Source organism: Ovis aries, chromosome 2 (assembly GCF_016772045.2).
Source record: "Ovis aries strain OAR_USU_Benz2616 breed Rambouillet chromosome 2, ARS-UI_Ramb_v3.0, whole genome shotgun sequence".
NCBI classification, from domain to species: Eukaryota; Metazoa; Chordata; class Mammalia; order Artiodactyla; family Bovidae; genus Ovis; species Ovis aries.
Genome location: NC_056055.1, coordinates 237975658 through 238003604, shown reverse-complemented (window position 1 = coordinate 238003604; position 27947 = coordinate 237975658). Strand labels below are relative to the sequence as shown.

The following is a 27947-nucleotide window of genomic DNA, read 5'->3' as shown; positions in this document are numbered from 1 at the left end:
CCTACCCCTTGCCCCTCTGGCAAAACCTAGTTTGTTCTCCATGTCTGTGAGTCTATATCTGTATTGTTATATTTGTCTATTTGTTTGACTCTTTAGGAGCTACTCATAATGTCATTTTTCTTCCTTTAGTTTGTTAGTGAGGTGAGTGACAGTTTTAGATTTTCCTTTTTTTCCCTTAAAAAATTATTTATTTTTAATTGGAGGATAATTGTGTTACAATATTGTGTTGATAGATTTTCTAATGTTAAAATAACCTTCCATTCCTGGGGTAAATTCGACTTGGTCTGATGCACAATATTTTTTTGATGAATTATTGGATTTAGTATAATTATAATATAGTTCAACATTCTAAAGCTGTATTCCCCAGTGGGATTGGCCTGTAATTTTTCTTTTTTGTGTTATCTTTGTCTGGTTTCTGGTATCCAGATTCTACTCGTCTTATAAAATGCACAGAGATCTTGTCTCATTTTTCCTTATCACAGAAGATTGAACTCATTGGCTCCAAGTCCCTGAAAGTTGGGTGGAATTCATCAGTGAAACCAAAAGAGTCCTTGTCTTTAGTTTTCTTTATGGAAACATTTAAAACTTTTAATTCAATTTATTTAAAGGAATAAAGAGCTCTTCAAGCTTTCTGTTTTTAAAAGACACTTTTAGTGTTATATTTGTCTAGGAATGTGCCCATTTCATTTATGCTTTCAAGTCCATTGACTTGTATTTCTGCATGATGTTCTCTGTGACCTTCCCTCATTAAATTTAACTACAGCCCTGCATGCTGCTGCTGCTAAGTCGCTTCAGTCGTGTCCGACTCTGTGCGACCCCATAGACGGCAGCCCACCAGGCTCCTCCGCCCCTGGGGCTCTCCAGGCAAGAACACTGGAGTGGGTTACCATTTCCTTCTCCAATGCATGCAAGAGAAAAGTGAAAGTGAAGTCGCTCAGTCCTGTCTGACTCTTAGCAACCCCATGGACCGCAGCCCACCAGGCTCCTCCGTCCATGGGATTTTCCAGGCAAGAGTACTGGAGTGTGTTGCCTCTGAGCTGTTAATCAACTCTTCATCTTACAAACAAGGAAACAGAGGTGCAGAGAGGAGAATCACTTGTCTGGGTCAAACCGCCAGAAGGTGGCAGAGTCAGGATTTAAATGCAGGTATCTTTGAATTGCAAATTGCTGTATCACGCAGGCCTGGTGGACTGGGTGGGATTTGGGTTGGCAGAGATGGGAAGCAAAGGCATCTATGCGGGAGGTAAATGCACAGAGAATGTGCAAATGTAAATGCGTGTGTAAATGCACATTTCACAACCTGGCGAGGTCTGCTTGGGCGGAAAACTCAAGTGGGTTTTGGGGGGAGTGGGAGGTGGGGGTGCTGTGGTCACACATCTTGCTGCTGAGTCCTAGGGAGAGACGGAGAGAGGCAGGAAACACGGGCTCTGCACCCAAGAAGCTCACTGTCTAGTTGGGAAGTGAGATGGACCCAGGAGACTCAGCACTGGGCTAACTGCTGGCGGAGCAGTGGGGAAAATGTGTTGCCATAGTCTTGAGAAGACACACCTTTGGGCAGGGGAGGCCAGGGTTTCAGCTGAGATGGATAAGATCTGATGGATGGTGAGGAGGGGTGGACACTGAAGGCAGGATGCTGGACGCAGGGGGAAGGTGTGACGGCTGGGAAGCTCAAGATGTATTCAGGAGGCTGAAGCTCAGCCTTAAGGCTTCTCTCTTTCTTTATGCCGCGTCCTGGTCTAGCCGCTACTTTTCTTTTCCTAACAGTGAGGACAGATTTTTGTGGTTTAGAACCACGTTGATTAGAGTCAACCTCAGTATGGAAATTTTAAATAGGGACTTCCCATGCTGAGTAAATGGTGAGCTGGGATGTTCCCAAGTTGTTGGAATGTGCCCCTGTGGATTCTGATCCTGCCCTGAAACCCTCAAACCCTCTGGGTTCTCATCCTTCCAGAGCTCTTGACCGCTATGGGAACCAGAGGGTCCCGGCCAAATGGTTTGTCAAATAAATGCCCCTTATTTGACACCTCAAATGCCCTCTTATCAGGAAGAGGAAATCAGAGGAAGACAATAGGGTCCTGGAGTCAGATGGGCTGAGCATGAATCCTAATGCTGCCACTTAAGCAGCAGGGCACTCAACCCTTCTGGCCTCAGAATATAGAGTGGGTTGCTATGCCCTCCGCAAGGGGATCTTCCTGACCCAGGTATCAAACCTGTGTCTCTTATGTCTCCTGCATTGGCAGGTGGGTTCTTTACCGCCAGTGCCACCTGGGAAGCCCATACAAATGAAAGTGTTAGTCACTCAGTTGTGTCTGACTCTTTGTGACCCCATGGACTGTAGCCAGGCTCCTCTGTCCATGGAATTCTCCAGGCAAGAATACTGGAGTGGGTAGCCATCCCCTGCCCCAGGGGATCTTCCCAACTCAGGGGTTGAACCAGGTCTCTTGCATTGCAGGCAGATTCTTTACCCTGTGAGCCACCAGGGAAGCCCCTATGTAATAAGGGGAATAACAATAACACCTACATCATAGGGATATTCTAAGGATTGAATGGCTTAAGAATCATGCCAGGCATATGAAAGCCCTCAGTATGTTAGATCTTGTTAGCTATTGTCACAGGTTGTGTTTCTTTAAAGTTGCTTGCTAATTGCAAATAGTGAAGGAGAAGTATAGCGTGCTGTTGGTTGCATAGCTGGTGGCCTGTCTTCGTCAAGGGTGGATGGGAATTGGGGGAAGTGCCTATCTTTGAGGGAAGTCTGAGGATCCTCATTTTCAAATGAGGAAACCGAGGTCCAGAGAGGTTGAGTGACTTGAGTCAGAATTCACATTCAGGCTCCTCTGACTCCACACCCAGTGTTCTTTCCTCTGGGCCTCCAGTCCTCCCCGCAAAACATCAGCTGTCCAGTGGTTCAGATCAGTTCAGTTGCTCAGTCATGTCCGACTCTTTGCAACCACATGGACTGCAATACACCAGGCCTCCCTGTCCATCACCAACTCCCGGAGTTTACTCAAACTCATGTTCATTGAGTCGGTGATGCCATTCGACCATCTCATCCTCTGTCGTCCCCTTCTCTTTCTGCCTTCAATCTTTCCCAGCATCAGGTTTCTTTTCAAATGAGTCAGGTCTTCGCATCAGGTGGCCAAAGTATTGGAGTTTCAGCTTCAGCATCAGTCCTTCCAATGAATATTCAGGACTGATTTCCTTTAGAATGGGCTGGTTGGATCTCCTTGCAGTCCAAGGGACTCTCAAGAGTCTTTTCCAACACCACAGTTCAAAAGCATCAATTCTTTGGTGCTCAGCTTTCTTTATAGTCCAACTCTCACATCCATACATGACTCCTGGGAAAACCATAGCTTTGACTAGCTGGACCTTTGTTGGCAAAGTAATGTCTTTGCTTTTTAATATGCTGTCTAGGTTGGTCATAATTTTTCTTCCAAGGAGCAAGCATCCAGTGGTTACTCCCCCAAATTATCCCATAATCATTATGGAGCTGGAGAAAGCCAAGGCCAGCGCCTGAGTGCCCACCTTGAAGCTGAGGGCTGGCTCTTACCTTCCTTTCTGGGGCTTCCAGCTGTGCGGGCAAGCTAGTCCTCAGGATCTGTGTGTGTGTGTGTGTGTGTGTGTGTATGTGTGTGTTAGAGAGGGAGAGAGAGATCCCTTGGGAATGCATGGGTGAGAAGAGTAAGGATATGTCTTCTCTGGGCCCAGGAAATGGAACATCTTCCTGGCAGCATCATCATTCATCATCCTTTGTCCTCTGGTGGTCTTGTTTGGAGAACATCTTGTTGCTCTCGGGCTCACCTGGAAGCTGCCCAGATTTAGCTCTGGCTTCCTCCCAACCAGTGGGGGCATTTGCTTGTCTTCAGCCATTGCCAGATGATTCCATGCCTACTTGTGAGGCCCTATCAGAGCTTTCAGCCTTTCAAGAGCTCTGAGATGAGCTGCTGGATTTTCTGTCTGGAGAGCTCACTGTGGAGCTGTCAACACGGTTTCCATGAAGAACACTTAGGACCCCTTCATCTCTGAGATCTTTGAACCAGCAGAAGTCTTTTTTTGCTTGAAATTTGTGTGCTTGTCTTGTGTGCTTGTTGTGGATGCTCTTTAGAATTGTCATGTCTTAGACTAGGATCCAGTGGTGGAGAAGGACCCGGGCAGAAAGGCCACCTCTTGTCAACCATCTGGCCTGGCTTTCTGAAACTCAAGGGGATCCTCCTTTTCCTGGAAACTCCCAGTGATGTCCACAGCCCCATCTGCAGGTGCTCATGTGCCAGGCACTGGGCTGGGTGCTGTATATGCATAATCTTGGTATAGAATCTGCCTGCAGCGCAGGAGACGCAGGAGACCTGGGCTTGATCCCTGGGTCGGGAAGATCCCCTGGAGAAGGGAATGGCCACCCACTCCAGTATTCTTGCCTGGAGAATCACATGGACAGAGGAGCCTGGCGGGCTTTAGGCCACAGGGTCACAGGAGTCGGACACGACTGAGGTGACTTAGCATGCATGCACATTGAAATTTATATCATCATATTGGAGAGTAACAGTTTTAATCTTCATTTGCCGTATGAAAAGGGAAATTTCTGGAGAGTAAGTAACATCCCCAAGGTTACATGCAGAACTGGGATTTGATCTGAAGCCTGTCTGACACCAGATCCTGTCTCTTAATTGCCATAGTATACTGTATTCCCCTGAGGATATTTCATGAAACAAACAGTCTGTCTGTGGTGAAAGACGGAGGTGAAACCTTGCTATTCCCACCCATCTCTTGGAGATTTAAAATACACACTAACTTGTTGGAAGCCCTAGGAGGTTTCACAGGGGAAAACAACCTACTTATTTTTATTTAAACCAGAATTTCACAAACTCCTTTAAAACACAGAACCCCTCCCCATGATCCTTCTCTTTGTTGAATACGTGAGTCATCGGGCATGACCAGTATTTTCTGGAACACACTTGGGCAGCCACTGCTTTAGGCAAATCTCTCCTTTTCAGATCTCAGTTTCTCTACCTGAAAAATGAAGGGCTTGAGGCATTTGACCACAAATGTGTAATGGGTGGGCTTCCCTGGTGGCTCAGACAGTAAAGAATCTGCCTGCAATTCAGAAGACCTGGGTTTGATCCCTGGGTAGGGAAGATGCCCTGGAGAAGGAAATGGCAACCCACCCCAGTATTCTTGCCTGAAGAATTCCATGGACAGAGCAGCCTGGTGGACTACTGTCCATGGGGTCACAAAGAGTCAGACATAGGTAACTCACACACACACACACACACACACACACACACACACACACACACACGTGTGTACCTGGTACGTGGCTTGCCCTCCAGCTGTAAGCAACTGGAAATCTGGATAAAACATGTGAAACAGTTGTTTTCAGACATTGGGCACCAGGCAGTCCTCCACTGTGATTCCTGAGAAAAGCAAAACAAACTGAGGTGCCTGCCTCGCGTTGCCCCTCTACCTCGAGGCAGCTTTCAAACCTCAGCACAGGAAGTGGAACCCAAGCAGGGCCCGCAGTCTCCCTGATTTGAGGAGGCAGAGATTGGAGTTTGGGGAGGGTGGCGGTGTCTGTCTGGGTATTGCATTCATTCCACCCATTAGTCAAGACTGGGAATTAAGAGTCCAGACCTGATGGATGGATATGAGTTCACCAGGCATCAGGGGATAGTGGTGCAGAGGAAGACCATGTGTGAAGACTTGGGAAGGGAGGCCCGCTGGGAGTCCTCCACCTGCCTCTCCGGGCTCAGAGCTGGGCAGAGAACAGTGGTGAGACATGCAGGGAAAGCCCCTGCACTGCAGCCAGGCCAGGAGGAGGGAATACGTGCTGAGTGTGTGGGAGTGAGTGTTGGAAGCTAGGTGTGGCTGAATGGGGCTGTTCCTCCATCCCAGGACCTGACCAGGGGGACCAGGGTGGGATGTTCTTGGGGAGGCTGGCCAGGAGAGCTGGGCAGTGGTGGTCCATGGGGAAGGGATGGTTTTCTGGAGTGTGGGGCAGCGTGATCCTCTCCACCTGCTCTCCATGGGCCGAGCTGCCACACAGGCTGACAATGGAAATGCTTGCGCTGGAGAAACGCCTCTATTCAGGTGCTTCCCGTTCATCTGTGGAGGGGGTGGCAACGGCAGCTAATTTCAGGACTTGCTTGTCTTTGAATGGGATGATTGCTGGGAGTTGTCAGTGTTCCAGATTGTTCCCTGGGAGAAAGAGGGGGAGGAAGGAGGGGATGTCGTGGGCTCTGCTGAGCGCTGCCCCCTGCAGGCTGAAGTCACAGAGGGGGCCCTCGCTGGGAAGCCCGGGAGGGTGAGGGGACGAGGGATCCCATCTGCAGGGCTGGGCCAGAAGGGCCCCCAGAGGGCATGTGACCCGATCCCCTCATTCTACCAATGGGAAGACCGGGACGCCCCAGGGAAGGGGCTCATCCAGGGTCACCCAGGGCGGCCCAGCCAGCTGCCTGGCTCTAGCAAACAACCCGGGCATCCTCCACGCTGGCTGTGCTCCCATCCCTCCCTCGGCTCCCCTGAGTCCATGTGGGGTTCCCCTGGCTGGGGCCTGTGCACGTCAGGAGCCCCTTTTTCCTTTCTCCGGCTGCAGGAGACCAGCGTGGCGGTGGGGTCACTGAGGCCAGCAGCCTCCTAGGGGGCTCACCGCGGCGGCCGTGTGGCCGGAAGGGCTCCCCGTATCACACGGGGCAGCTGCACCCCGCGGTGCGTGTGGCCGACCTCCTGCAGCACATCAACCAGATGAAGACGGCCGAGGGCTACGGCTTCAAGCAGGAATATGAGGTGCCTGGCCCCCTCCAGCTGGGACCCCTCGCCAGGGCCTTCCCTGGCTCCTCCTCACTGTGGACCCTGGCAGCCCTCAGCTGGTCCCTGGATGGATCCTTGCCCTGACAGTCCCCATCTCAAGCTAATTTCTTGGCCTTGACCTTGGCCCTAATCTCAGCCTGACCTGGTTTCTCCCTCATCCTAACCCTGACTTAAAAAGTGTCTGAATGTTATGTTGGTCTCCGTCTGGACCCTGCCAGGATCCTTTATCTATCCCTGATGTGGACCTGACCACTAACACTGACCCTGACCTCCAGCCTAAACCCCAGTGTAACTTTGACCCTAACTTTCATCCTAAGCTCCGTTTGAACTCTGACTTGAATCCCATCCTACCTCCGTCTGGACTTAATTTGACCCTCAAAATTTTACCTTCATCCCAGGTCAGACCTGGATTTGACCTAAACTTAACCTTCATTCTGAAATGTCTCTGAGCTATAATTACCTCTTTCCCCCTCTTTTTCTCACTCCCCTCCCCACACTGCTTGGTATTAACCTTAGTCCCTCACATATAAAGGAATATCCAGTGACTTCATCTCAGGCCCCAAGTTTAACCCTGAACCTGGCCCTTACCGTGGTGCTACCTCCTTCTGCCGACAGGGTCGGGCTCTTGGGAGGGGAGGGGCTTCCCTCCGCCCACTAACTATGCCTTTCCCTTCTGGCAGAGTTTCTTTGAAGGCTGGGATGCTACAAAGAAGAAAGACAAGGTCAAGGGTGGCCGACAGGAGCCCATGCCTGCCTGTAAGTCCTGCAGGAGGGCCTGCGATCGGGGGGTGGGGGGCAGTGGGTGGGAGGAAGCAGGAAGAGGGAGAAGAGCAGAGTGAGCCGTTTATGGAGGGCCTGTCGCAGGCTGGGCTGTGCGCTGAGCACCACGCTCCTCATCTGACTTAGTGTTCTCAGCAGTCCTGTGATGTGGGATGTAGTAGAACTCCCACTTTACAGATGAGGAAACTGAGGCTTGAGAGGTTAAGCCCCCCTCCTGGGGTCACACAGCTGATACCTGCCAGAGCAGCACCAGGCCTCGGGCCTCCTTGACACTGCAGCCCCGACTAACCACTGGCCTGTCCTACCTCCAGTGATACGGAGGGCCCGCTGGTCAGCCCTGAGTCTCTGGGTTCCCTGACTGCCCTGCCTGTGCCCCGGCTCTGGCCTCCAGGAAGCCTCCCTGCTACTGCCCCGGGGCTGGGCTCCCCAGCTCAGCCCCTGCCCGCCCCATGGCCACGTGCTGTGTATTTCCAGACGATCGGCACCGAGTGAAGCTGCACCCGATGCTGGGAGACCCCGACGCCGACTACATCAATGCCAACTACATAGACGTGAGTGCCTCGCCCCGTCGCATCCGCCGACTGGCCCTGGCCGCTCCAGGCTCACTGTCCCGGTGGGGCGGGACCCGGCAGGGAAGAAGTCGGGGTTCACGTGGCTGGATTTCTGAGTGCCCCCACCTCCTGCAGTCAGTGCCAGGGAGCTCAGCAGAGGGGAGGACAAGGGTGGGCAGCGGCTCTCAGGAGGGCTTCCCTGGGCTGGGGGTGTGAGTGAAGCAGAATGGAGGCAAGAGGGCAGACAGCCAGGCCTAGATGTGAGAACAGGTCCCCTCTCAGTGAGGGACCCCGAGGCTGGAGGTGGGGTTCTCATGGCACACAGTCAGGTTGAGTCAGGCAGGGGCTGGACTGTGAAGGCCTCGAATGGCAGGCTGAGGAGCTGGGCTTTTTTCCTAGGGGCATCAGGAAGCATTGAAAGTGTTGGACTGTGACAAACTCAGGTTAATTGACCATGTACTGTGTGCCAAGCACTGTGCTAAGCACTTTATGCCAAATATTTAATTGTCTATAACTCCAACAACCACCCTATGCTGTGGTCAGCATCGTGGCCTCACTTTACAGGTGAGGAAAACTGGGGCTCAGAGAAGTGAAGCTCCTTTTCCTCTAGGTGACCCAGCTAGCAAGTGGTCAAGAAGGGAGCCGCATCTCAGCTGGTCAGGGTCTCCAGAGCCTGTGCTGCTGATGACAAGGCTGTCCTGCCGACCGCAGCAGCTACTGGTCGGGCTGGACCAGAGGGAGGGGCTGGAGACAGGGCAGGCAGCCAGCGGGGCCTGGGCTTGGGTGTGAAGAAGAGGCGATGAATCCGCTCCCCAAGTGTGGATGAGAGGGACAGGACAGGCCCAGGGACGCTGATCAGACTCCCCGACCGGCAGCAAGTCAAGTGTGCAGAGAATCACTTATTCATTCATTGGATGTTAAATGTATTTTGAGCATCTACTGTGTACCAGGCATTGTGCTGGCCACCAGGAATATACCTGTGAAAAAGGAGACATAGTCCCTGCTTTCCTTGAATCCGTAGATTCTAGTCGGGGAGGCTCATAAACATACAAGTGGAATGAATTCAGGTTAGATGGGCAATCTCAGGCCAGGAAAGAGGAGTGAATGACTTTCTCAGCATTGTACCGCAAAGGTAGTGGTGGGGCCAGCTTTAGCCGTGTTGGGCTGCATGGAGTCAGAGGGCTTGCGCTGGCTTTGGGTGGCTGGAGAGGGAAGGGAAGGGTAATCTCAGGCAGAACCAGTGTGCCAGGTCAGAGGTGTATCCGGGAGTGGGGAGCAATCAGGGATGGTGGATGTGACCTCTCTTCTCCTTCTTCACTTCCTCCTGGTGGCCAGATGCGCTCGCCCATATTTGCCAGAATCCCTTGCTTTCTCCCCCACCCACCCCCTCTCTCACCCCTCCTCAGGCTGCAGTGTGGTCCGACCTGGCCTTGCCTCTCAGACTTCGGCAGCCATGGGGACAGGGACAGGGGCCTCGCCTCGGGGTCCTCAAGGCCCTAGTCGGCTTCTCCTGGGGCCCCGCCGGGGCCCTGCCCCTGCCCTTCTCTTGCCCAGGCCCGGCCACCCATCTCTGCTCTGCCACGCCTGCTGGGCATCACCCATTCCAGCCACTCCTGTGCCCTGCCGTCCACCTCCATCTGCCTCTGGCCTAATATCTGTCTCTTTTGCTTTGTCCTGTTCCCTCACTGGAATCATTAAGATTCGGATAAACCGTGAAGTAAGTATCTCTCTCCCGTTTCCTCCTTCTCCTGTCTGTCTGACCGGCCGTATCTCAGGCTCTCTCGCAGTCTCTGGCTGTCTCTCTCCCTCTCTCTCGTCTCTGTCTTCCTTCTCCTCCACCTGTGTGCCCAGCACCAACCGTCCACGTCAGCAGCCTGGCCAGGGGCCGTCGGGGCTGAAAGTTTGACACGACCCCTGTTGTAAACAATGCCCTCCATCTCCTCTACCCTAAGCGGGGGCCTGCATTGTCTGGGTGCCTCCCCAGGCCCCGGCCATCTCCCCGGCCAACACCTCTGCCTCCCTGCTCAGCTCCCTGTGCCCGATGAGTCCTCATTAGCCATACCTTCTGCGGGCCTGGGAGGGGTCGGGTGGGAGGAGCTGCCCTGGGTGCCCTGTCCTCCCACTGCTTGGGGGTCCCAGGGATGGCCCCAGGCCCTCCCCTTTAGTAGTAGTTTCCCTTGTGTTCCAGTCCCTTTGTGGTCAGTTTGCTTGAAACTCAACCCTCACCGCTTTGCCCTCAAATTTAGCCCTAATTTGAATGTTTTATTTTGGGGGAGCAGTTGGGTATTTTATAATTTTGCTATGTGTGGGCCTTATAAGAATTAAAAAAAAATTCCATCTAGCAGAGTCCTCTCATTTGATTTTTTAAATCTAACTTTTGTAATAGTCGATGGGATTTTTTGGGGGATACCTTGTCTATTTTATCTTCTTTTTTTCTTTTACAAATATATGTCTGGCTTTTTTATGATTGGAAAAATACAACTCATTATTAGACTTTCAGACATCATGTGTATGCTTGGGGCCTCGCACTAATATATAAGGCGTAAGGTCCCTGCTGTCGCATCTGCTGAAGATGAAGGTTGTTCCTCATGTGTCCCTAGATACCCTCTGCCTTATTTTGAGTTTCTTTACGCAGTTGATTTGTAAAGTTGCTAAACTTAAATGAAATATTAGACCCACAGAAGGTAATGGATATACTCAGCCTTAGCAACCCCATTAGGAGGTGATGAATATAGATCATTATATATCTATATTTTTACTTAAAAATTTTTTTTTATTTTAAATTTTTTGGCCACACGGCATGGCCTATGGGATCTTAGTTCCCCAATCAGTTTCCCAATCAGGGATTGAATCCGTGCTCCCTGCATTGAGAGTGTGGAGTCTTAACCGCTGGACAGCTGAGCAAGTCCCTAGATCATTGTACGTTTTTACATCTCAGTCTCCATATTACACATTCATTTAGTTGTTGCCAGACTCTTATGAAATATCCTGAGGGGACATGGCTTATTTCATTTTCAAAGGCCTGTTACCAAAAACATTATTGGCTGAGTACGTGCTCTGTGCCAGGCACTTCTGGCACCTCATGTCATCTTTGCCACACTCTATGAGGTTGAGACCTGCATTTGGCAGATGACAAAACTGAGGCTTAAAAAGATTGAGTGGCTTACTCATGGCCCCAAGGCTCTGGATTAGCAGAGCCGGGGCCTCAAATCCAACCTGAGCCCTGTACCCTTACGTGAGACCCCCCCACCCCCACCCTTACATGAGACCCGGATCTCTCTCTTTGGGGGCATTGGGATGCCCCAGGCGCCTTGCCCACTGCGCAGGTAGTCAGTCTCCTAGCTCTGCCCTCTCAAAGGCACCAAGGAGGGGCGAGTGTCTGCCCGGGAACAGGCTCCTAGGACATGCTGATGCCCCAGAGTAGGAGCACCCCTGCTCTCTAATCCTGGTCTCTAAATCGGGTGTGCTCAAGGTGGTCTCCTTATCTTCCTTTAACATCTGATCATTTAAAACTTTCCATTTCACTGTCCTCTGTGTGATGTAATTGTGCAATAATGCACACGTGCAACTAAAAAGTGAACATACAGATATTGAAAGCCATCTGTCTGAAAAATTATTGAGCTGTTTGCTGTATGTGTTGATTAGCAGTTGGGTGCTGGCAATATGCTGGGCACTGGAGACTCTGGCTCTCATGTGAGAGTCTCAAGCAAACTGGCTTTAGGTGGAGTAGCCTGTTCCTAGCTTGACTGAGGCTAGGGGTGGAGGGCAACACTGGCAGCACCTCTGCCGAGCGCCCCCTCTGACCTGTTGCCCAGCAGCTCCCCTAAAGACATGAAGCAGAGGCGTGGCTGGGGAGACAGCGGGAAGGAGTTAGGCTAGACCTGGAGAAGTTCCAGTAGTGAGGGCTAAGTGACTCTGGGAGGCTCTTCAGTCTTGGTAACTTTGACTATGTTTTGGTCATTTTCATGGGAACGTGTAGGTATACAGCACGTGCGTGTCTTGGTGTTATCCTCATATTCTGGAGGAGAACAGAGGCTTAGAGAGTCAGAGAGCCTGGCTACTCCAAGTGTGTTTTGAGGCCCCGCCGTGGCACCTGGCGCCTTGGGATCTGGTTGGAAATGCACAATCCCAGGCCCTGCCCAGACCGTCTGAATCTGAATCTGCCTTTTAACAAGATCTCCAGGAGATTCGCATGCACATTAAAGGCTGAGAAGTGCCTGCTTAGTGCCTAGAATCACACAGTTACTACCTGGCAGCAGAGACCCAGCTCAGCCTGACCCAAGACTCGTACTGTTAACTCCTGTCGTACACTGCTGTCTGCCCAGTAATTCTTGATGTTCACGCCATTGAGACCGTCAGTGATACTTGTTGACATTTAAAGTGGTAGCAGTAATAATGGCGACTATTGATTAAGTACTGGCTTTGTGTTTGCCATGTGCCAAGCCCTTGATGTGTGTAACGTTACCCTTCCCAGCAGCCCAAGGAGATAAATACTACGCTTATTCCCGTTGTGTAGATGTGAGAATCCCGACATAGAGAAATAAAGGGGTTTGCCCAACACTTAGCAGGAGTTGTGTAGAATTGGGATTTGTGCTCTGGCAGTCTGACTGCGGGGCCCCTTGGGCCTGGGAAGCCCACCAGGTCGAAGGATTTGCTGGGAGCTGTGTTGAGGGTGTGAACTTGAGGCCAGTGGCTGATCTCTTACTTATCCCATGCTTGCAGTGCTTCTTACTTATCCCGTGTCACCTGCATTGATTCCCTGGGTGTCTCATGTGGGCAAGATCTCATGGGTGGTTCCCGCCTCAGGGTGGGAGTGGAGTCTGGCTGGTTCCACTTCTCAGCCTGGGGGCTCTGGGGATGGAAGATGAAAGTGGCTCTTGGCCTCTTTTGTGGGAGATAATACAGGTAAAGTGCTTAGCACAGTATGTGTCCATAACAGGGCCTCAAACATTTATTATTATTTTAATAAATAACTATGTAAGTTATTTATTATCGCTATTATCATTATTATTGATTTTGAAGATTTTAAAAAACATTTTGTCTAAGGGCCATGAGCAACTCCTGTGCTCACTTGCTCCTAACCTGAAGCCTTCATTGGGCCACCCCAAGCCCTGGGTGACCGGGTCGTGGGGAGGGACATTGCCCATTCTGGTTGCCCTGAGCAGGGCTGAGATAACTGACAAGACCCAGCCTGGGGCCTGGGGTTGCTTAGGGTCTCTGGGGCTTTGGGAACAGGGTAGGGTCACCCTGCAATGTATTTGTCTCCAAAGAGCAGCTGGGTTATAAGCAGATTATGGACAATTATCCCCAATTATGAAAGGGGAGACCCTCTAGGCCCATGAAGGAGTCGTGTCTTCCCTTGGGTTACGTAGCAAAGATGGGTTTAAACCCATGACCCTGGTGTTCAGGCTCTACTTCCTTCCTTCCTTGGGGGATGGGCAAAAGACAGGTCAAGAGGGTGGGGCCCTTCCCTGAGTGGGGCCTGTGTGTGCAGCTTCTGGGAGAGGAGGGCAGAGGGGCCTGAGCAAGTGAGGGGCCAATCCTCGAGGTCTTAACACCCCCTCTTCTCCTGTTCCAGGGTTACCACAGGTCAAATCACTTCATAGCCACTCAAGGTACCTGGCACCTCTTCCCATGTTTCCCTCACCCCCCTGCCCCAGTGTGCTGAGTGCCCTCTGCCTGCCTTCCTGCCTTCCCGGCTGATCTGCCTGCCTCCCTGTCTACCTTCTATCTGTCTGTCTGTCTGGATCTTCTGGAATCTGGACATCCATATCTGTTCTCTCTTTGTGTTTGTATCTCCCGATGTCTGCTGTCTGAGTGTAGCTCCTGGTCCACCTGTCTGTCTGCATGCAAAAGGGTCAGCCAGCCTCGGTCCTCATGGGTGTGGACTGTGTCTCTTGGTCTGGGGGCTGTCTGGGTCCCTTGGGCTGTATCTTATCCTCTCCACTGTCTGTCTGTCCATCCCTCCTGGAGGCTTGTGCCATGGCCCTCCAGCTCTTCCTCCTGGGTTCTGCTCAGGATGACCGGGGTCTCCAGGCAGGCTCTCCCTCACAATGACCACCCCAAGGACCCAACAGGCATGAGTCGGCAGTTGATGGGGGTGTGTGGGGGTGAGCATGAAGCCCCCACTGGGGCTCAGGATCCTCCTGGCCTGCATCGGTGGTGTGGGGCAGCGGTGTGCTGGGCCTGGGTGGAGACCTGGCCTTAGAGACAAGCCCTCTCTGCTCCCCAGGGCCAAAGCCTGAAATGGTCTACGACTTCTGGCGCATGGTATGGCAGGAACACTGTTCCAGCATCGTCATGATCACCAAACTGGTGGAGGTGGGCAGGGTAAGTGGGGCCCTGGGGGAGGGGGCGTGGCAGGCCGGGGGCAGTGAGCCCACTGAGCCTGCCCCTTGGGGCCTCCAGGTGAAATGCTCGCGATACTGGCCGGAGGACTCCGACATGTACGGGGACATCAAGATCACGCTGGTGAAGACGGAGACTCTAGCCGAGTATGTTGTGCGCAGCTTTGCCCTGGAGCGGGTGAGTCTCCTGTGGTCACCAGGCCCCTCCCAGGGTGCCTGAGAAGGTGGGGCAGGGCACACCCCCAGCCCCTCCCAGCCCAGGAGTGGAGGGTGGGGGTGGCACTCTGCATCCCGAGCAGGGCAGCCACAGCGCCTCACAGGGGGCACTGTGAAAAGATGGAAAGGTGGCCGTCTTGACTGGTGACTGCAAGAGGAAGTCAAGATGATGAGGATGGTGTGAATGTAGAGAACGATGAGGACCTTGAGGATAACTGCCAGGTGCCGATCCTGCTCTGTGCCAGGCGCTGTGCTCAGCCCATTACACATATTGTTTCGGCCCTCCTTCAGTCTGTGGGTTAGGCCTTTGCTATTAGACCCATTTTACAGATAGGGAAAGTGAGGCTCAAGAATGGTTACCTCACTCATGAAAGGCCCCAGGTGAGGGATGGCACAGTCCTATTTGACTGTCTATAAAATCCTCAGAGGAAAGATAGTTTTCTCCCTTTGAACTAAGACTGGGAGCATCAAAATGATCTCTGAGGGCAGCTGTGTAGCAGGTGGCGGAAATGGGTGACTTACAGTACAGATGTGGCACCAGGCAGATCCCAGCCCAACCCCTGCCTAATGTGTGTCTTGGCTTCGGGCAGGCGGTTTCTCGTCTTTGAGGCTTAGGTTTCTTGCTTGTACAATGAGTCATTAATACCCACCTCGTGAGTCTCATTGGGGTGAACTGAGTTCCTGCGGTGAGATGCTCACTCCCGTGCCTGGCACACTGCAGGTGTCTGGTAGACGCTGGCAGGGGCTCTGACTGTCACTTCTTTTGTCTCCCCAGAGAGGCTACTCTGCCCGCCACGAGGTCCGCCAGTTCCACTTCACGGCCTGGCCGGAGCACGGTGTCCCCTACCACGCCACGGGGCTGCTGGCCTTCATCCGGCGTGTGAAGGCCTCCACGCCCCCTGACGCTGGGCCTGTGGTCATCCACTGCAGGTGGGGTGCTGGGGAGCCCAGGGAGAAGGGGGTGGGGATGGGGTTGTTTGAGGTTCCTGAAGGAGACTGGGCCCGAGTCCATCCTGCTCAGAGGCAGAGGACGGGGAGAATGACCTCCTGACGCCTTTCGCCCTTTGAGCTTCGGCTCTGGGATTGGCACCATCGTGTGCACACTAAGTGTAGCTTATTATTATGGGCTATTGTAATAATAAGTAAGCTTTAGGAATTTCCCCAATTTCACTGTGAAGGACTCAGCACTACTCAGATCAAGAAACAGAGCATTAACAGAACCCAGAAGTCCCTGGAGCTCCCTTGTGGCCTGTACCCCACCTCTTCCCTTCCAGAGTGATCACTCTCCTGACTTCTAAGCCTGAGACCCTTGTGGCCTGTACCCCACCTCCTCCCTTCCAGAGTGATCGCTCTCCTGACTTCTAAGCCTGAGACCCTTGTGGCCTGTACCCCACCTCCTCCCTTCCAGAGTGATCGCTCTCCTGACTTCTAAGCCTGAGAGTCATTATGCATGCTTTTGAACTTTGTATCAGTGGAATCACACATCAGGTGCTCCTTGGAGTCTGACTTTCTCTCAGCCTTATGCTTGTAAGGTTCATCCATATTGTACCCGACTCCACAGCGTGAACAAACCGCCGTGTGCTTATCCATTCTGCTGTGGGGAGGCATTTGGGTGGTTTCCAGCTTTGAGCTGTTATCAACAGTGCTGCTAAGGACATTCTCTTACGTGTCTTTTGGCTGACACACACACTCGCATTTCTGGGAGGTAAGTATGTAGGAGTGGAATTGCTCTGTGAATGTTCAGCCTTACTGGATACTGTGGGCAGTTTTCCAAAGTGGTTTCACGAATTCCAGTCCCTATCAGTGGCACATGGGATACCCACTGGCTGTGTGTCCTGGCTAACCCGTCGCTCTCACCATTTTCAAGCTTGAGATCTTGGTGTCATTTCTGTCCTCCCCTCTCCTCTCAACTCTGCTCTACCTGGTGCTAAATGGAGGGTTCCAGAGATGGGTTTGGCCCCATCTAGCTCTCAAGGAGCTCACTGTGAGGTAGGGAGATAGCCCTATAAACAGTGACCACGGAGCAGGGAAGGGGGTTTTGGTAAGAGTCCACCCAGATTGCTCTGGGAACTCAAAAGCCTGACATTTCCTGGAGGCTCCACTGACTATGGGATTAAGTGTGTAGGGTTTTGAAGGATGTGTAGGGGATTTCTAGACATCCAGGAGACCAGAGCATCACTTTTGTTCCTCTTCCCCCATCACAGCTGCCAAGCTGAGCTGTTTCAGGTCTACATTCTCCCCACCCCTCCTTTCCTCTCCATCCCCAAGGCCCAGCTCCCCCTCTGTCCTTGGTCACTTTCCCTGGAACCCTTCCAGCAGCCTCCTCCCAGGCTCCGCCATGTCCCCCATCGCCTGTGTGGTGTAGATTTGGCCCAGGGCCCCAGGTCTCCTCTCTTCTTCTCTGCGGTCCTGGGCTCCCTCCCCAAGCCTCTGACCTGGCCGCGGGTGCTCTCTCCCCAGCGCGGGCACTGGCCGCACAGGGTGTTACATCGTTCTGGACGTGATGCTGGACATGGCGGAGTGTGAGGGAGTCGTGGACATCTACAACTGCGTGAAGACCCTCTGCTCCCGGCGCGTCAACATGATCCAGACCGAGGTGGGGGTGCAGCCCTCCCCCCACAGCCCCTCCAGGACAAGAGTCCCTCGTGTAGGAGCTCGAAGCTGGTGGAGGGTGTCAGAAAGGTGTCCTAGGATGTCCCCTTGTCCTTTCCCATCCCTGGACTTGGCCTACCAGCCTCTTTTTTTTTTTTTTTTAAATTTATTTTTGTTGAAGTCAGTTGATTTGGATGAGATGGTTGGATGGCATCACCGAGGCAGTGGACATGAACTTCGGGAAACTCTGGGAGATGGTGAGGTTTAGGGAAGCTTGGCATGCTGCAGTCCATGGGGTCACGAAGAGTCAGACGTGACTTGGTGACTGAAGAACAGCGTAGATGATTTACAATGTTGCTGATTCCTATCGTACAGCAAAGTGACCTGGTTATACATATACACACTCTTCTTTTGAATATTGCTTTCTATAATGGTTTATCATAGGATATCTTTTAAGACTGGAGGATGATTGCTTTGCAATGTTGTGTTAGTTTCTGCTGCTCGACCGCGTGAATCAGCCGGAAGCATACATAGATTCCCTCCCTCGGAAGCCTCCCTCCCCATCACAGGCCATCCGATGCCTCCAGGTCATCACACAGCTGCCAGCCTCTCAGGGTCTTCCCAAGCTCAGCTCCACTGTGTTCACTTGGGTGAGGTCACACAGCGCTGGGCCCAGGTCATAAGTTCTACAGTCAAGACGTAATGCCTATTGGGTTTGTCTCCTCTCTAGATGTGTGACCCTGGGCTGTCCCCTCACCTTCAGAGCTTCTCGTAGGGTTATTATTGGGATGAAATGTGAGATCAATGAGCAAATATCTGTGGAGGCTGTTTCAAGTATGGTGGGTCCCACATGTAGTAACACATGGTTGGATTCCGCCTCAGAGCACCCCAGCTGCAACTTTGAACTTGCCTCCTCCTGACCCTGAGGTCTCTCACTTCTGCTCCCCTCCTGGTTCCTCATATCCTCTCCTGTTGTTCCAGGAGCAGTACATCTTTATCCACGATGCAATCCTGGAGGCCTGCCTGTGTGGGGAGACCACCATCCCTGTCAGCGAATTCAAGGCCACATATAAGGAAATGATCCGCATTGACCCTCAGAGTAACTCCTCCCAGCTGCGGGAGGAGTTCCAGGTGGGGCACGAGTGTCTGTGTACAGGTGTGGCTTGTGAGTGAGTGAGTGAGCATGTGTGTGGCGGTGGGAGGTCCTCAGTGCTGTCGGGGGCTTCCCTGGTGGCTCAGACGGTAAAGAATCTGCTTGCAATGTGGGCAGCCTGGCTCCGATCCCTGGGTTGGGAAGATCCCCTGGAGAAGGGAAAGGCTACCCACTCCAGTATTCTTGCCTGGAGAATCCCATGGACAGAGGGGCCTGGTGGGCTGCAGTCCACGGGGTCCCAAAGAGTCAGACACGACTGAGTGTCTGAACAAGAACAAGAAGAAGAGGAAGAAACGGGGGCCCCGTGAGCCAGGACGCCCGAGGCATGAAGGCAGGAGGGGAGGGCAGGTGGCCCGGAGTCCTCGGCTTGCGCCTGTGCCAGCTGCTCCTTGGCAGGGCCGGGAAGGTGACCGTCTGTGCCGGGGCCCTGGAGTCCGCTTTGTGGATGACGTGGGGTTTCAGGGCTTGGCTCCTGGGAATGAGCCTCACGGTGCCCTCTGAGTGTTGAAGGTGGTGCACGTGCCAGGCTTGGTGTTATCTCACTTTATTCTCCCAGCAATCCCTTGGGGTAGGCAAATAATTATTCCATTTTACAGCAGAGGGAAAATGAGGCTTAGAGATAGAGTAGCTTGTCTACAGTATACGGGTGGCGAGGAGGCAGACTCCCGTCTCCAGAGCTCCGTCCGGGTCCTGCATAGCCTGAATCCAGGGAGCCTGGGTCCCCTCCCTCTCTTCTTTCTGGATCTCAGTTTCTCCATCCATAAAACGGGCATAATAATCCAGCCCAGTCTCCTTCATGGGGCCTCATGGGGGGAGGAGACCCCACAAACACGGGACGTCACCTTCCCTTCCTCTCTCTCTCTGTAGACCCTGAACTCGGTCACACCGCCGCTGGATGTGGAGGAGTGCAGCATTGCCCTGTTGCCCCGGAACCGGGACAAGAACCGCAGCATGGATGTCCTGCCGCCTGACCGCTGCCTGCCCTTCCTCGTCTCCACGGACGGGGACCCCAACAACTACATCAATGCGGCCCTGACTGACGTGAGGCGCGGGGGTGGGCTGGGCTCTGGGACACCCTCTCCCAGCAGTGAGGGAAGGTGCAGGAGCCAGGGAGGACTCAGGTTAGGGGGGCCCTCTGCCTTTCTGGGGCGGCCCATTGGGTGGCCTTCCTCCTGCACCAAGGATCTTCTATTCAGGGCACTCAAGAACCAGTGCTCCCCCTCAGGTATTACCCTTGGTCTGAGTAGGGATCTGGGTGGTGAAGTTCAGGCAGCGCTGTCTCCAGGGTCAGGCCCAGCAGAACCTGGGGTAGGATGAGTGATTCAAGGGCTTTGGCTGGGGAGGCTGGGAGGGTTTGGGGTTGGGATGTGAGATTCGGTATCTGGAGCCAGGGGAGCTTGTCCTGGGGTGGTGGAGCTAGAGCCTGCCCAGGAACCTGACCTGGAGTAGCGACTTGCTCCCCACGCCCAGTGGTTCTGAGGACTCAGGACTGTTTAGAAGCCTCTACTCCCAGCTCAGGAGGCTCCACCCCCTTTATTGGGCTTTGCAAACAGAACCAGGGGATTTAGGGTCCAGTGAATAACTTTAGGGTGCCACTGCCTGAGGGGGACAAGTCTTGTGAGTGACCCCCTATTCCTTCCTAAATGGAACCAGTTTGACAGACAGGTGCAGGGGGCAGACAGGTGGAAGTAAGATGTTACTGTTCTAAGGAAACTGGTGAGACTGGAGAAGGTGACTTCAGCTGTGTGGCTACTTGGATGGCTATTCCTTCAGCCTCGGGCAGGCAGACCTGTCCTCTCAGACTCAGTGGTCCAGCTGGAGCCCCTCCCTGCAAGGGGCAGGCCTTTACATGTTGGTGGGGAGCGGCAACAGTTGAATGCACAGCTTCTGAGGAAGAGCCGGCCTGGAAAGAGAGGGGGAGGGCCCTTTGGAAGCTGAGCACTTCCGGTCTTGTCCCAAACCCACCCGTGAAGGTGGATGTCACCACTGGGTGTCCTGTCACCACTGGATGTCCCTCCACGTGGACATGAGAGCTGTGGGGAGGGAGCTTCCCGCACCACAGGGGTGAGGCAGATGGGCCTTTCTTGGCCCGGTTCTTAGCCAGAGCCCCTTGGCACAACGGTGCAGGGAACACTGGGGTTTCTCCAAACAGAGAAAGCTCCCACACTGCCTTCCTCGGGGGCTTCCTGGAGTGAGCTGAAGGCGAGCAGGGGCGAGCAGTTGCAGCCACTGAAGGGAGTGAACGGAGAAGGGGCTGGGGTCCTGGGGAGGTGGCCTAGGGTGCCGGTGAGCTTTGGAGGGGGACGTAGGAATCTGTGGCCTCACTCTCAGCTTGCTCTCTGGCCCCCAGTGTGCCTGTCTGCACACGGGGGTGATGGAGAGGAGGCTCTCTGAAGTTCTGAGCCCCTGAGCTGGAGAGGGTCACATTGGGCTCATTGGCCTGGTGGGAATGGGCCAGTTCGGTAGAGAAGCTTCCTTGGGGCTGTGATATCTCACACTTGATCCCACTTGCTTGCATTACGGTGAGCTTGTCTGGGGGCCAAGTGGGGGCTGTTTTTGGTGGTTAAATCTGCAGGGAGCCCCACTGGGTGCCCAGGCCTGAGTTTTAGAGTCTGGCTGGGCCCAGCGTTGGGGAGCTGCCAATCAGGGGGAGCCTTTGGTGGGTCCTGGGGAGAGGGGTGGTAAGAGAAGAGCATCAGGAGAGGGAGGGGACATGCACAGGGGGGACAGGGCAGGGTACAGGAGACCTGGGACTGGAGCACTGAAATGGGGGGAGGGCTGTGGCTGGCTCACCTGGTGGGGCAATGTCAGGAGTGGGGAATGGGGTCAGTACTGGTCACTGGTCTGGGGGCTTGGGTTGGGGTCTCAGACCCTTCATCCATGGAGTTGGAAGGCACCTAGATATTTGCTCAGTAAGAAAATATTTCTTGAACTCCTATAAAGTTCTGGTCACAGGCCACACCCTGAAAAAAATCTGCTCTCCTGAACCTTGCCTTTGGGGAAATGGGTTGAGACAGTCAACAAGCAAGTATACAATGGACTGTCAGTTACTGTTAATTTCTTAAAAAAGCAACCAGATAGAGGAAGTGTTTAATGTGGGTTTTGGGGTATGCATGTGGTTATTTTTGATGAATTGGTAAAGAGGGCCTCTTTGAAGTGGTTGAAGTTAAGGAATGGCCAGAAAGAAGTGAGGGAGAGAGCCCTGTACACCTGGGAAATTTGTTCCAGGTAACAGGAATGGCAGGTGCAAATAGCAGGGAGCAAGCTTGGCCAGCCTCTGCCCACCAGGCCCAAGCTCCCATTGCCACCTATTGGGAACCTTCAGCTATATAGCTCAGGGGGGCCATGGGCTTGGGCCTTAGAGGCCTGGGGGCTCACCCTGTCAACTCAGGCACCACGGTGCCGGCCAGCCCCCACATTGGGTCCCTGGAGGTAGCCTGGTCCTGTGGGGTGGAGCTGGGGTGGGCAGGGCGGGAGGACAGTGGGGCAGAGGCTTGGCGGTGTTGGGCGCTAAGTCCCGGTTTCCCTGCAGAGCTACACCCGGAGCGCGGCCTTCATCGTGACCCTCCACCCGCTGCAGAGCACCACTCCCGACTTCTGGCGGCTAGTCTACGACTACGGGTGCACCTCCATCGTCATGCTCAACCAGCTGCACCAGTCCAACTCCGCCTGGGTGAGGGCTCCACTGGCCAGGCTGGCCAGCTGCCTACTGCCCAGGCCCTCAGTCTGTTCAAGGGCGTGTGGCAAAAGTCAGGGGTTGGAGCCCAGCTCTGCCACCTGCCTACTTGCTGAGCTGCCTCAGATGTGTCCTACCCACTCCCAGAGCCTCGGTTTCCTTGTCTGTAAAACCAGGCTCAGCCTGGAGAAATGCAGCTGCTGTTTATGGAGTATCTGATGTATCCTAGGGACTCTGCTCTGCACTTATGGGCTTCCGGTGAGAAAATTAAGACCCAGAGAGGTGGAGGGACCTCTCCCAGGTCACACAGCTGGGAAGTGGCAGGGCCGTGCCCCTTATCTGGGGCTGCCTCCTCCCAGAGGCTCTGATTCCTGTCACTCAGCTAATCATGGGGGCCTTGAGGCAGAGTAGAAGTCCAGCCTCATTACTTTTTGATCTAGGGTAAGTCAGTACACCTCTTCGAGCCTCAGTCTCCTCTTCTGTGAAACGGGGACTATCTCAGCACCCGTTCTGCCGTGAGATTATTACCAGGATCGTGTGAGATTGTGTGGGATGCTTAGCACTGCGCCGTGACTGGCACATTGCAGGTACTCAGTACATGGCGGGGGTGAAGATGATGAAGGTGACCATTGCTTCTGAGGATGGTCCAGAAGGTGGTCAGTGATCTTGGCCTGAGGCAGCTCCCCTCATTTCTTTCTGGGGCTCCGAAAGCTGGACTGGGAAGTCCAGACACCCCACCTTCCGGCTCCATATGACCATTGCTATAAGATGAGCACGAGAGCCTGGAGGTGGCCGCCTGGAGAAGATTGTTAACTGGGCTCCTTGCAAGTCAGGCAGTTGGTATAAATAACCTAGGACTTCAGGGTAATGGGCTCCAGGATCTGGGCAGGGGTTCTGGGGAGTCTCATGTTGCATGAACCCTGCCCTTATTAAGATGGAGGGGAGGGACCCAGAGGGAGGCTCACAGAGATGTCATTCACTAGTCACATGCTTGTTCATTCATTCAGCCACCTTTGCTCACAGGCCACTCTGTCAGCCTGGTGGGGAGGTAGAAGGGGAACACGTGGCCCCTCCCAGATCTCATGGTTTAGGGGAAGCAGGTACTGAAACTGATCATGACAGCAGAGGCAGAAGGCTACCATGGGGCTGGTACAGGGACACAGAGGAGCCTGGGGTATGGTGTATCAGGGAGGGCTTCCTGGAGGAGGTACTATCTGAGCTGAGAGGTACAGGAAGGGTAGAGTTGAGTTGGTGAAGAGATGGGGGACAGGTGGTCCATGGGGAGGGAGCAGCACGTGCAAAGGCCTGAATGCAAGGAGTTGCCAGGACCCCAGGAAAGAGAGGAAGGTGGTGTCTTCCCTTCATGGTCAGAGAGGGAGGCAGATGGAGCAGGGTATTGCCTGGGCAGGGCCCGGGGACCATTTCACAGCTGGAGAAGCTGAGGCTTGGAGGAAGGAAGAGCCTTGCTAGAAGGGTATACTAGAAGGCTGGGGCCTCAGCCCAACTCCCCAGAAGACCCATGTATTTGTGTGTAAGGGGGCTCTGCCTTCCCTGTCCCTCCACTGGCTTGAGAATGTGACCTGGCGGGGGTTACCTTTAGGACCCTGACTCCACGGAGGGATCCTGGGGCAGGAGTAGGGGAGTGCTAAGCTGTGCTGCTGCAGCAGCTCACCATGTCTGTGAGCTGATGCTGGAGGGCTGAGGCAGCGAGAGAGAAGGCCTCGGGGCAAGGGTGCTGGGGCGAGCGGGGGTCATTTGAGGCCTGTCCTTGGAAGAAGGCAGCCAGGGGGAGGTGTATGTGCTTGTGAGGGTGTTAGGTGTAGCTGTCTAGCGGCACGATGGTGTCAATGAACCCACAACAAAGAGTTTGTCTCGGCTGACTTGAGTGTATCAGTACAAATGCACCGGGTGGGTGTATGCTGTGATCTGATAGGTGAGCGGTGGGATGTTGGGGGGTGGAGGGGGGACCTGGACGTGAGTCTGCAGTGAGTGGTGGGCTCCTGGGCAAGCATGGAGGTCTGGGGGTGGGTGTCAGCAGCAGCTGCCCCATCAGCTCTGCTCAGCTCAGCTCGCCTCCCCGTCCCGCACAACCAGCCCTGCCTGCAGTACTGGCCGGAGCCAGGCCGGCAGCAGTATGGCCTCATGGAGGTGGAGTTCGTGTCGGGCACAGCGGACGAGGACTTGGTGGCCCGAGTTTTCCGGGTGCAGAACATCTCTCGGGTGAGTGGGGCGGGAGCTCCAGGATGGGGGCTGGGCGGCCTTGAACGACCCTGTCGAGGTCCCCGGGGGCCGTGGAACCCTGGTACTCAGGTCCCCGGGCTGCCTGCTCCCGCCCCAGATGCAGGAGGGGCACCTGCTGGTGCGACACTTCCAGTTCCTGCGCTGGTCCGCCTACCGGGACACGCCTGACTCCAAGAAGGCCTTCCTGCACCTGCTCGCGGCGGTGGACGAGTGGCAGGCGGAGAGCGGGGACGGGCGCACCGTCGTGCACTGCCTGTGAGTGGCGGCCGCCCCTGGCTTGGGGAGGGCAGAGGCCGGGGTGCGAGACGGCCTCCGGCCTGGCACCCAGGCCCTGAGCTTCCAGGCAGCATGGCCAGGTGAAGCTGACCCTGCCTTCCTTGGAGGAGCCCTGTCACTTTCCAGGGTGTGGGCTCCGTCCTAAACATGTGACCACTATAGCCTCTGTGTGACGTTTGACTTTGCCAGTTTAATTGGAGAGAGTCCTGTCTAAATAGTTGACCCCATGATACGGTGGTGGTACGTCTTTTAAGCCAGTGGAATCCTGGCCTCTGTTCATGCCTGCATACATGTCCTTGCTTTCTGTCCTTCCTCGTGCACTCATTTACACGCTTCATTCACAGATTCATCTATTCACGCACATCTGGGTGCCCTCATTCCTTTGCCTCCCACATTGTCATGCTTTCAGCACTTACTGACCCCAGTGCCAGGCTGGGCACACAGGATGCAGGGGCAGGGAGCTGTCAGGCAGGGCCTGGCCCTCTCAAGGGCTTTTGCTTTTAGTGGGAGATGCCCCTCAGGAAGGGGACAGAGGGCCTGGTTTGTCCCTCATCTCCCAAGAGAAGCAGCCCCCACCCCCCACTCCGCCCCGGGGGGACAGACAGCAGAGGAGCGAGAGGGCTGGGGGAAGCGGAGGGTCTCCCTGGCGGTGCCACCCGTTTGGGAGAGTCTCTGCGTTTGAGGCTGTGTCTGTGATGCTGGGGGTGGCTGGTGATCTCAGTGTTCGGTTACCACCCTGCTGTCTGGTTTTTCGTTTGCTGCCCTGCAGCGCTCCTCTGTCACTGTCTGGGTGTCTTTCTCCTGGAGTGTGTCTCGACTCCTTGTTCTCAGAATCTGCTCTGTTTCTCTTAGAGGTTCTGTTCTAGATACCTTCCGCTTGGGATGCTAGTCTTTTATCCTCTGACTCCGCCCCCTTAACCAGCCCTTCCTGCTGCCCACCTTTGGGCTCCCTGACCCCTTCCATCTGGGTTTCCTAGCCTCTCGCCTCTGGGTTCCCTGATTCCTCCCTTCTAGGTTCCCAGGCCCCGCCCCTCCCTTCTGGGTGTCCTAGCCCCTCCCTTCTGGGTTCCCTGACTCCTCTCTTTTGGGTTCCCTTGCCCTGCCCTTCATCTTTGAGTTCACCCTACCCCGCAAGCCCAGCCCCAAATCTTCTCATGTCTCTCCTTTAGCAATGGGGGCGGCCGCAGCGGCACCTTCTGCGCCTGCGCCACGGTCCTGGAAATGATCCGCTGCCACAACCTGGTGGACGTTTTCTTTGCTGCCAAAACACTTAGGAACTACAAACCCAATATGGTGGAGACCCTGGTGAGAAGCCCCGTACCCCTTGCCCGTCCGCTTCCAACTTCCCAGTCCACTCCCTACCAGGCCCCCCTCAGATACCCTCTTCCATATCTGGGCCCCACTGTTGGGCCTTGGGGTCTAGTCCTGTGGCGCGAAAGCATCACCCCCATTTCTCCCCTTCTCCCCGACTGTGGGGCAGAGAGGGACCCGGCTGGTGACTCCTGTCCCTCTCCCAGGATCAGTACCACTTCTGCTACGACGTGGCCCTGGAGTACCTGGAGGGGCTGGAGTCAAGATAGCAGGGGCCCCTGGCCTGGGGCACCCACTGCGCACTCAGGGCCAGGCCCACCACCCCCAACGGACCGACGAGGAAGACCTGCGCCCCCAGGGAAAGCACCTGAGTGGGTGCTGGGCCAGCCTGATGCCCCTTCCACTGTGGGCAGGGCCTTTCAGCACAGCCGTGAGCAGGCTGCGGGCCAAGGAGGAGCTTAGCAAGACTGGTACCCAGCCTGCCTCCACGGGGTCCTGCAGGCCTGCTGAGAGGCTTGGCACCGCCTGGCAGAGTGACCGGCTCGGAACTGCCAGCTTAGGGGGACCCAGACCCAAGCCCCTGGACTGCATCCCAGCCCTTGGCAGAGATGAGTGAAGCCCTGCAGAGCAAATGGCAGGCCAGGGTTTCCACCCAGCTTGGCCCAATGTGGGGAGAGCATGCACTGGGGCTTGGTATCTAATATCCCATCTGGCCAGCCCCTGCGGGTCTTGGGGAGACCACACACTCTGCCCTGATTCTCCAGTAGGCACTTCAGACTGGTCCTCGCAGGGGCAATTTCAGCTCCCTTCTCCACCCCTCACCTCCCTGCAGCCCTGGGGATATTTTGCTCCTGATCCCCCCCACCTCGAATTTCTGCTTCCCTGAATGTGCCCTGACCTCCCCCAAACCAGGATCTGCCCATCCCTACCCTGTCCTGTGTGGGGTCCCTTTCCTGCTTGGCCCGATGTCTGCAAAATGAAGTCACCTCAGCCCCCTCTGCCTGTCACTTCAGGCCTCACTGACTGGGTTCTGCTCCGCCTGGGTCAGTGACAATCGGCAAGGCTGAACGACAGCCCCTGGGGTTGAGGTCCCTGTGGCTCCTGGTCAAGGTGCCTCCTGGGACACTGTTAAATCAGGGGTGCTCACCACCCCCTAGGGTTTGGAGAAAGAAGGTATATTTTGAGATGGAAGATCAATGCTTTTCTGTTTATTTTTTGATGGGTGGGAGGGAAGGTCTCTTTAAAATGGGGCAGGCCACACCCCCATTCCGTGCCTCAATTTCTCCATCTGTAAACTGTAGATATGACTACTGACCTACCTCGCAGGGGGCTGTGGGGAGGCATAAACTGGTTGTTTGTAAAGCGCTTTGTAAATAAACGTGCTCTCTGAATGCCACTGAGCAGCCTTGTATGTGTCTGACCAGCCTGACTGGAACCTGCCCCCAGCCTCCCAGTGCCATGGGAGGGCCCCGGTCTGGTCTTGGATTTTCCATCCATAAAATGGGGGGAGAGGCATGGACCCGAGCATCATTCAGGGGCAGAGCTGGCTCCACCTAAGCCTCTGAAACACTTACTCAGATAGGAGGCTTTATCCTGAGACCTCTGATGGCCACAGAGCTGCCTCTCAGCCCCTGTGGGCTTGGATCCAGGTTGAGCTCCTTTGGGTTTCTCCTGAGAAGCTCAGGCTTCAGTGTCAGACAGACGGTCCCCCAGGGCTGTGAGACCCTGGGCCAATCAGCTGCCTCTCCCGACCTTGGTTTCTTCCCCATTTGTAAAATGGAGACAGTTCTATTTAGGATGAAATAAGACAGTGATTAAGTGCCTGTGTGGTGGCGGGTGTGTGGAAAGAGCTCCACTTAAAACACAACACAGACAGTCCACATCCACAGGGTGGACCCACTTCAGCTGCTCGAGTCCGGCCCGTCCCCAGTCTCGGAGGAGGAGTGAGCTGGCTGGCAGGGACCCGAGTCACCCCTGGCTCTGTCACAAACCTGCTGTAGGATGTG

The 27947-nt window shown here is 54.5% G+C and overlaps 1 protein-coding gene across 6 annotated transcripts in view; it reads left to right on the top strand.

Moving 5' to 3' along the window:
- PTPRU (protein tyrosine phosphatase receptor type U) overlaps positions 1–27337 on the top strand; it is an 87227-nt gene extending 59890 nt beyond the window's left edge. For 2 of the 6 annotated variants that reach the window (XM_027965389.2, XM_042244447.1), the window contains 15 exons: positions 6584–6774; positions 7479–7554; positions 8053–8129; positions 13708–13744; positions 14362–14450; positions 14538–14654; positions 15468–15622; positions 17153–17288; positions 18266–18415; positions 19305–19478; positions 21970–22110; positions 24208–24333; positions 24452–24609; positions 25800–25935; positions 26148–27337. In XM_027965389.2, the coding sequence (XP_027821190.1) occupies positions 6584–6774; positions 7479–7554; positions 8053–8129; positions 13708–13744; positions 14362–14450; positions 14538–14654; positions 15468–15622; positions 17153–17288; positions 18266–18415; positions 19305–19478; positions 21970–22110; positions 24208–24333; positions 24452–24609; positions 25800–25935; positions 26148–26210 (1826 nt within the window). In that variant the 3' untranslated portion in view covers positions 26211–27337. Of the gene's footprint in view, positions 1–6583; positions 6775–7478; positions 7555–8052; positions 8130–13707; positions 13745–14361; positions 14655–15467; positions 15623–17152; positions 17289–18265; positions 18416–19304; positions 19479–21969; positions 22111–24207; positions 24334–24451; positions 24610–25799; positions 25936–26147 lie in introns of all 6 variants that reach the window. The other 4 variants (XM_027965388.2, XM_027965390.2, XM_042244446.1 and 1 more) reach the window with 2 other exon arrangements.
- Positions 27338–27947: the final 610 nt, after the last annotated feature.